Genomic DNA, 10,000 nt, shown 5'->3' with positions numbered 1-10,000 from the left:
ATCAAATTGTGGAAAATGGTCTCTTGATAGTGTGTAAGTGATAAGACCCATAGTTTAACCTAATAAACAGGTGTGCCGCTACTCTTAAATTTGCATGCTGTCTTTATTGTTCTTTTGAGCTCTTCCCCTGAGCCTACAGTAGCAAACTTAAGTTGTCTTCAGACAAGACGGGATGCAGTGTTTCCCCGAGGTTTACAGCTTCGCAAGGAGAGGGGTGTAGGGGGGGCGACATCATTTTCTTTATTCTGTGCTTTTACAAATCACAGAATAAAGAAAATTACAATAACTTTCAATTAAACCAGATTTCCCCACGAGACCAAAAAAAAAGAAAAAAATTGCAATCACTTGGAACAATGAAAATAAAGTTCTATCCGTGCAAAAAAATAAATATGTAGTTACTACTAAATCGCTCTTTTTGGAAAACTAAAAGCAAATTGCAAAACGGAATGAGTGCAGATAATATGTGAGCATCAGGTTGAATCACTATTAGTGGTGCAGTGAGCTGCTTTTCTCTACACATATTTTTAAAACAGGGTTGTAGATTTGATACGGCCGCTGTCAGTTCATGCTCCATGATGAGATGAGATCTTTTTCCGATTTTGAGAGACGGAACAGCAGAAAAGACGACTTCACGGAGACTTCACGGAGACTTCACGAAGATTGGCTTTTGGCAAAATGGCAAAAAACGCCGAGTCGCGCATGCACAGCGTAACCTGTTAACGGCGTACTGTGAACATTCACCCACAGGTACAGGCATTTCCCCATGTATTTATTAATGACATAGTTTTATGTCCATGTACTTTGTAATGTGTGAAGCCAACAGCTCATTGTTGGAACAAGACACCAGCACTTTGGCTTGTTTCACTTGGAGCAGGAGAGCTGCTCCGGTGCTCCTTGCAGGAGAGCTACTGTTGCCATCTTGAACCTGGGAGCGTTTTAAAATGCAGATATATTTGTCTGCTTTCACGCAAAATATTTTTCAGTGCTCTCTGCCCGCTGCTGTGCTCAGTGCTTACCTGTTTGCGCGCACGTGTTTCTGCGCAACGGGATGGAACAACGCCGTGCGCGATACAGAGAGCAGCGCAGAGGAGAAGTGTTTACGCGCGACCACGTAGAAACATAAATGACAAGATGTCGTGTAGATCCGATCAATAAAATACGGCCGTTAAGTTTGTTTAATAACAGAACAAGGCGTAGACCTGTTCTATAGGAAAGAGAACCGAAAATGATTTATTGTAATCTGGTGATTATAGAGAAAATTACAGGGGGGAGGCTTCAGTGGGGCGCCCCGGCCCCATAATATGACGGTAGGGGGAACACTGGGATGGACTAATTCATTTGTAGTAAATTATTTGCGATGAAAGAAGACAGTGTGAATTATATTCAATTGATAAGCGCAAGTTGTGATGTGGTATTTAAAGAAACGATCTGCATGACAGTTTAAAATAATAGCTGCCGATGAGAGATCATTGGCAATGTTGGTTTTAAAGTCACCATATTTTAATGGTGTGTTATAGGATAAATATTGTGTTTCTGTGTAACTATACCCTATATTTTAATTATCTAACCAGGTAAAAATCAACAGACCGGTCTCATATTTCTGATATTTCGCTAGTCACATTTACACACGTGCCGCATATTAGGTTTACAACAGCACACAGCGGTGCAGACAGTAACCTCACACCCAAATGAGAAACATGACGTCGGTGTGGCAGCTCAAGTCCAAAATAGGCCGTGGAGGAGCAACTGTAAAACATTTGGAACAAGTAACTTAATCTGACACTTGTATTATTATTTATTTATATCTTTATTATTACTCATTCCCATACATGCTGCTTAGAGCGACTTGCACTGAGCTAACGACTAACAATAATGTAGTTTGCATAGTCTTGCATTATGATGTGAAAGTGAATATGGAATCGGCCAAGAAAATCACAATGGGTGCATCTCTAATGATTTTCAATTGTCACTGCAGAACACGGTAATGGAAGACAAGGCAGCTGACTCGGTCGTGTGAGAAACTGGGAGAATAAAAGATCTGGAGAGCTGATGGGATTGATTATAACTGATCAACCTGATCTTGCATGTCAGCAGAGCTGAAGAGAGCATTTTGCTCTTTGTAGTGTTGTAAGTAGTGTTGAGTTGTTACAGTTTTGCCTGGTTTGTCGTATTATTTCAAAAGTGTGTGGTTTTAAGCCCCCCCTCTCTTTTTATTACCCCTACTTTGCCTCCCTGCTGTTGACAACATTTTTCCTATGTTTGCCTATCTAGCACTTGGTAGTTGTGCAATGCATGTACTGCATACTCTCCTTTAGGGTCACTCTCTGAACCGTACTGTTCAAAATACCATCTGGTTGTATCGTAGTGCCTTCCTCCAAGAACTCCGATTAGTAAAGGTCAGTGATAATGAGGCGAGAGTCAAAACACAACGAGTACTGGCTTGGCTTTCCATTTGTGTGTGTGTGGTCATATGCACATTCTGGTGTTTGTAGTATAGCAGTAAATGGCTCTCAGCTGTAAACATCTTGTCAGTGAGTTTTCACTTTGAGTGTGTGTGGTTGTGTGCGTGTGTTGGGAAGGGGTCTAAATTTGTGAGCCGGATATAAACACTGTACTAATGGTCTCTCCACACGGTAGGCAAAGAACGATAGTCTACCCTCAATCTGACAGGCTTACACGGTAGCCAGTGAAGTAAAGTTGAATGATGGTTGTGGTAAAAGTCATCTGGCATGGAAAATCAATTTGTTTCAAAAACATCTCAGCGGAAAGATGTATGTAAACAATTCACTAAACTGGAAAATTAAAATCAAATCAGATGAAAGACTTGCTTCTTGCCATGTTTTGTTTATTTTCAAAGGCAGAAATATAATGCAATTAAATGTAATTTAAATTAAGCGTACTTAAATAAAAAAGAAACGTTTGCTTTTGTTTCTATCCGGCTGCTGATGGGGTTGTGCAAGGAACATTTAGTAGATTATAACCTCATTTTTATGGCATATGATGACTATATTTATGTAATAGCAGCTTGTCTGTTTCTGCCTACAACCTGTATTTGTCTATTGAGTACACATGCTGGCCAACCCAACTTGTTTACTTTTTTCACCCTGCTTACTGCCCCATAAGTTTGAAGTGGTCAACTATTTCATGTGATTGTTTACAAATATCTTTGGGCTTTGTGTTTCCGATGAACTACCTCTACTTGTCCCACAAGACGTCCCGTCATCTGTTGTGAGTGTCATTAACAAACCACCTTGCATTGAGTATACGCTTAACTCTGTATTTAACGGATGTTTTACAGCCTATATGCCAAGTTTCCTTCGAAGTAAACTGGACTCTTAAGTTAGTAAATTCTTTGCAACACTGAGCAGTTTTGAGTTGGTTTTCACACACAGCATCAGAGAGTAATGTGAGAACAAAACGATGATGTCATTTATTGTCCTCAACACATCTATATTTAAAACTGAGGCGAGAGAGGAGAGCTGGATATGCAGTGTGTGAGTTGGGGGAGGGAGGGTTTTGCCTTGCTTGCAGCTGCCCAAAAATGAAGGAAGAATCAGAAGACAAAAATAGTCTGACATGAAAGAGGATAGGAGAGAAGGAAGACCAAAGCTCTGAAGACTGTGGAAGAAGGGAAGAACTCATAGGAAACGCCTGGATTTATTTCAACTTGCTTGCCCAGTACATAACTAAATGAAAAGTTAAGCCTGCTGACTGGTTAGATGAGTGTGATCCATTTAGACACCAATTAACTGAAGACTGAAAGTTTGTCTTTTTCTTCTGACTTTCATGTCAGTTGTTATTAGGGTTGCAAAATTCCGGGAATATTCAAAGTTGGAAGCTTTCCACGGGAATTAACGGGAATAAACTGAAATATATATACGGGAATTAACAGGAATAAACTCGAAATTTTGGGGGAATTTAACTGTATTTACCTTGTCATAAGCAGGCATGCATGCACACATTGATAATACAACTTTTAAAAATTAAATTTTTTTTGTGAGTAGAACTTTATTCTTTAATCGAACAACGAAAACATGAACGTTGAATAAGAAAAGGTGTATTCCGTATGATCACCACCCCCGCAACACAAATTTCTTTTTTTAGTGATATCCCCTGAATCCTTTCAGGTCTAAATGCTTTCTTCCTGGACCTAAATGAACTCTTTCAGTTCATAGTTCATGATTCAAAATTTTTAACTAAGTTCACAGGTCCAAAAAATTAACTAGTTCAGTTATTTTTTTTTAATATGTTGCAGCTATAATTGAAATCTCTATCTCTCTGCAATACCGCTCTTGGCCTCTACGCAACGCAGTGCTCTCACGCTTGCCAGGCATCGGGCTGAAACATTCAGACGCAACACTGATGACAAAAACATTCAAAAACAACAGAACGTTTTATGTTTACGTTTTTGTTTCCGGCAGACAATGTTCCCAACCAGCTGCATTCAGGATCCAGCTCAGCCAGGCGTGCATAGTCTCGTTCTCAACTACATTTAAGTTCCCTGTAATATGCTTTTGCAAAAAAACGTAGGCAAATTTGATTTTTTTTCAAAATTCCCGTGGAAAGTTTCCGGAAATTTACCGGAAACTTTCCGCCCCTTTGGAACCCTAGTTACGGCCAGCCTATATCATTGGATTTTTACTCATTGATGCATTTAAATGATGCAACTGGTAAAGGGGGAGCTGATTTTAATTACTCAATTATGAGGCTGTATACAGCTTAATACATCACAGTTCAATCGTTGATGTTATGAATCTGAATCGGCAACATGACCGAACTGGAAGCTAGTGTTTTAAAATGCATGTTGTGAAGTTAAAAGTATGGTAGCTTCCTCTGAGATGGAGTGGACTAGGAATGTAAACTTACATTAAATGGAAATACTCAATATCAATGACAAGTAACTCAAAATTATATTAAGTACATTACGTGAGTAGTCTAAATGCACTCAGTCACACTTCACCACTGCTAGAATCTATAGAAGATAGATCTATCTTCATAGATCTATCCTCTAAATAATGCTCTCAAAGAATGAATAAAATGTACAATTTTTTTGAATTAGTATTAGTTATTTGTATTGGTATTTGTGGAAACGCCCTTTCTAATGTGCTTTAAGTTTCTGCCTCATCTTTCTTGTTTTATTACTGCCTCTATTGTTTGTCTTAAACATGCAAAGTGACTTGAGTAACTTTTAAAGCGCTATACAAATAAAATGTATTACGATTATTATCATACCCTAATCACACACAGTGCTTTCGATTCTTTCAAGCTTTCACACGTCTTCTTTGTCAGCATTGCCACTGACAGCTTCACCTGTCAACTCCCCGGAAACCAGTTTCTTCGGATGAGATAATCAGGTTACACAGGAAATTAGGTGTGTTTACATGCATAGTAGGACGTAACTTTTCAACACAAATTTTTACAAGTCATTTGTCCAGCAGTGGAAGCTTTGGATGACTTATTTAGACTTTTGGAGTCTACTTGGTGTCAGCTTTAACTTTGGTGGGACTATAACCTAAAACGTTTTGCACATAAGGGCACATAGATACATGTAATGATCTTCACTTTAATCCACAAGCTCTTTCCTTTCTGACTTTTTCAGTGTTTGTCATGCACATTCTGTTAAATGTCAATTACAAACATGGCAAGGTGTATGAACTGCCAAGAAGTCAACTTTCTTCGAAAAAAATATAGCTTGGGAAAAATGGGTTTCTCTAATCTTCTACCGCGATTACTTTTGCATATTTTCAGGAAATCTTGTTACAACAAAAGAAACCACAGTAATCTGGTTACTTATATGCATGTAATCCCAACGAAGGAAAAGGACATGGTGGAATTTCATATGTTCACTCAGTTCTCTGAGCATTACTACACTTTCAATAGGTTTTAGAACTTTACTTAAACATCTTTAAAGTCTATCCTATTTACAATAATGCAAATTTACAAATGCAACAGCAAAGCATGGGTGCACATTGTCATGCAAAAACATTCACTGTCCCTGAGTTTTTGCTATTTTGTTGTATTACAGCCTGGGATTTATGTAATGCACCTACACGAAAGATACAGTGAAGTTACATTTATTTTTCTAAATTTTGAAAATCTGTTTAGGTCAACATGTGTGCATATATGTTGTGCATATATAAATATTATATAAACTTGATAAAAAATATGTAATTTAAACTTTTGTATTTGGACTTTTCATGTGTAAGTTATGTTACTTCCATATCTTCTCTCATACCTTTTTCAATTCCAACAAAGGAAACAAAACAGGATGTCTTGTCACCTCCAAGAGCGAGATCACACAGACATCTGTGAGGATCAGTCTAGAACTCATCTTTAAATGGCCAGATTGGGTTTCATAGTCTTGAATAATGTCCACATCTGACTCATTGTTTCTCTCCCCCTCTCCCACATGATCCAAAAATAAAAAATGTGCTTCCCCCTCACGCAGGGCCCCATAAGGACCTTCCTGTGTCCTCCGGGTTTAATGCAACTGTCATTTGTTTTTAATCCTAGTTCCCCCTGCTTTTGTTGAAGCTTAATCTGGCCTATTACACTTTGTGCAGGTCTGCACTGTCAGCATGAGGATGTGGAGGTGGGGGGGTGTTTGGGACACAGACGTTAGATCATACCATCTGGAGCAAGAAACATACAAACACGATGAAGTAATCACAGGGTCTTTTCTATCCCGTGGACCTCGATGTGTTAACGAAGGGAGGGAGATGTTGATGAAAATGTGGTCTGTTGGTTATTTGGGATGCAGTGCGAGACTCTAATTTGTTTAAGCTGAAGAGTTAGATAATTAGGTGAATACAACGAGAACAAGGGAAAAAGATGATTTGTGCGCACAAACAGTGCGACTCCCTCTCGGTGGCGTCAAATCTCCGAGAGGTGTCTGTGATTTAAGTCGCTGTTTGTGCATCGGTGTACCTGCACCAGTATGTATTCCTGTATCTTTGTGCCGGTGTTTGTGTCATAGCCCGTGTGTGTGTGTTTGCGTCTCGTCACCCTGGAGCCAGCCGTCCTCTCCTCTGACCCTGATCGCCGTCACCTGTCTGCTCGGATTATACACAAACGCGCGTACACACAGACACTTGAACATGCACGCATGCGTGCATGCACGCATGCACGCTTGCTGTGACCCTTTCCTGGAGTTGTAACCTAATCGCAGTTGCCAACCCTGAAAAACTTGCCAGCACAGCAAGGTTTTGTTTTCTTTCCGTGGGTTTGTGTATGACTCGAAAGAACTAGTATCTGCTGTAAGATGAACTCAAGCATTACTACTCCTTACTACCATATAAAGAGATTATTAAAATAACTTCTGGCCTTGGTGGCTCAAAGTAAAGTCGCACAGTGAATGAACTCGGGGTACAATATTATTTTATGCTTTTGAGTCGTTTGAAGCCCAATGGGAATATCTTACCGAGAGATGCATATTGTGCCATGACTGACTGCAGTGTAAAACATAACCCACAGTAAAACATTAACTGTAGGAAAATTAAGACTCAGCTCTGTGTTCAATCACTTTAACTTTGACTCTACAGAAGATAACCAATGTTATCAAACTGTTGGTGGCTCTTACTGACATAGGCTCATATCCAAATATTAAAAGATTAAGTGTCACATTTGAACATGACTTTGAAATTAAAAAAAAAACTGCAGAGCAAATACAATCCATCAGCAAAAGTCGGAGAGTTTAAGCTCCACGTTCTTATAAGACGGAACATGTCAGAAAGTTGTTAGTAGTAGTAATAGTTAGTCACAAATTTCTGTGTATAAAGCAGTGGACCTGTTTAATAATACTTTTTTGTATTGGTTTGTACAGCATTTATTTACGCATAAAGTTTGAGTGATAACGATTTTTTACCTTGTGTTTTATTCAGCTGTTAAAGTCTCTACAGATGCCTTGTGACCCTGATCTACATGTCTGTTCATCCTAATCTTACCAGATTATAATGCAGATATTTTTACAGCCTACTATCTTTAATTTATAGTCTCTGCCGACTGATTTTTAATCTATAAAATAATTGAAGGAATTTTGGCTTCTTGGACATTTGGCATAGGAATGTCAAAAAACCCTTTTAGGGTTAAGATGTCATGTTTTTAATTGAGAACTGTGGAAGTAGTGAGTTCTTCCATCCTACTTATTCAATATTGGGTATAAATGCATTTTAAACCTACATAATGTGTTAAAAAGGTAGTGAATCACCTCTGCAGAGGGGGGGACAGAAGGATACTGATACCGACTGATGTCTTTCTACTTAATGGATACAGTCTACCTATTTTAGAAACAATTAAGACAATGAGTTTAGTGACTTTTTTGTTGTAAACATTACTGTTGCTGCTCTAGAAACAACTTTTAGTTAAATTGAAATTTTTGTAAAATTTAAATGATTTAATTATAATCCTGCTTTTTTGTTTTTTATGTAATGTACTAAAATGCCATTACTTGTTAATAAAAAATACCCAATAAGACTGCCGATAAAGAACCAAACCGTGAAGGAGTATTTATAAAATCATAGCAAACATTTTTGCGAGATACTGTCTGTTACTTTAAATTGTAGTTGTCTCACTAAGAGGTCGTGTTGATGAGGGGGTAAAGAGTTACCCAAACTAATTTTCTTTTGAAGCATATCTTTGTGTTTTTTTTTTTTAGATAATGTCCCACTTATGTAGATGAATGACACTCCACTATCCTAAGAGATGTCTCTCCACTACTGAAAAGTGTAATTGTCAGTGAAAATTAACACAAAATTAACATGAAATCAAAGGCACTTCGCAGGATATTCAAAACTTGTAATGGCAGACGAGGTTTTGACAAAGTGTTCAGGACAGCGGATGGCACCTTGGAATGGAAAACCGTTTTGTCTGCTTTTTGCTCTTTGACGCATTTTACTGTCACTTTCCTGCAATTTCTGCATTCTTGTACTCTTGTGCTCACATCTTGACTCCTCTCTTTTCAGGAGACCAAGTCATCTGGTCGTTCCAGTATGCCGCGATGTCGGAACTCCGTTTCCACAACCACATCAGATGACCAGCCGCACATTGGTAACTATCGGTTGCTAAAAACCATCGGCAAAGGCAACTTCGCCAAGGTCAAACTGGCACGACACGTCCTCACCGGAAAAGAGGTAGAGAGACATACACGCACGCATGCACACACACACACACACACATACGCACACACACACACACACACACACACACACACACACACACACACACACACACACACCAGTAAATTAGTGAGTTATTACTTCTTTTTTTTTTTTTTTAGAAATTCTACTGACTTTTTTTTCTGGAACTAGAAACTTGCTTCTTAAATAACAACCAGCAATGCTAAACAAAAAGCTTATTCAAGAAGAAGAAATTTAGGAACCATGAGCCTTTGTCTTTTTTTTTAATTTTTAGGCTAACCCCGTAAGTAAGCAGTGCACTGGTTTCCCTGATAGAAACCTAACTGGATATTGTCAAAAAATTGGAAACATTTTTTTTTGTCAGTCTATGCCAATTATAAATACAGTCCAAATCCTTTTAGCCACTTTCTATTTCATTTATCTGTTTTTAATTAGCCAAAAAGTTGAAAAACATCGTAAATATTTTGACCAAACATTAATCTTCCTTCCTGGTTTCTGAAGATAGAGACGAGCTCATGCTGGGACAGACAGTAGGTCTTGGTCTGATCCTGGACTCGCATGGCTTTGTAGACGGTACATCTGCTGCAGAAGATTATATCGCCATTGTCAGCTTGAATAAAGGATCCTAAATGTCTCTGCTTCATTGTGAATTCCAGATGTGATGTAACATAGTGGTCTGTCCCTTTAAGGGAAAAGCTGTGTCTGCAGTGAGCCCATGCTGGGGTCTGTCTGAAGCCCAGTCAAGTACACACTTGGTGCGTGCGTGCGCGAGCGCACTAGAGAGGGGTGGGCGGGTTCTGTCAATGTGTGACAGCTCTGTGCCTGACACCCTGATAACACTCCATGTGACTTACACACACACAGAG

General features: G+C 38.8%; 1 protein-coding gene across 5 annotated transcripts in view; it reads left to right on the top strand.

Annotated features, from left to right (window-relative positions):
- mark2b (MAP/microtubule affinity-regulating kinase 2b) overlaps positions 1-10,000 on the top strand; it is a 48,842-nt gene that overhangs the window by 11,399 nt on the left and 27,443 nt on the right. For all 5 annotated transcript variants that reach the window (XM_068587788.1, XM_068587792.1, XM_068587790.1 and 2 more), the window contains exon 2: positions 8,961-9,128. In XM_068587788.1, the coding sequence (XP_068443889.1) occupies positions 8,961-9,128 (168 nt within the window). The remainder of the gene's footprint in view (positions 1-8,960; positions 9,129-10,000) is intronic.

This window comes from Clinocottus analis, unplaced genomic scaffold (assembly GCF_023055335.1).
Source record: "Clinocottus analis isolate CAN_PGR_092001 unplaced genomic scaffold, fCliAna1.0.p SCAF_21, whole genome shotgun sequence".
Taxonomy (NCBI): domain Eukaryota; kingdom Metazoa; phylum Chordata; class Actinopteri; order Perciformes; family Cottidae; genus Clinocottus; species Clinocottus analis.
This window is presented reverse-complemented; position numbering and strand designations above follow the sequence as displayed.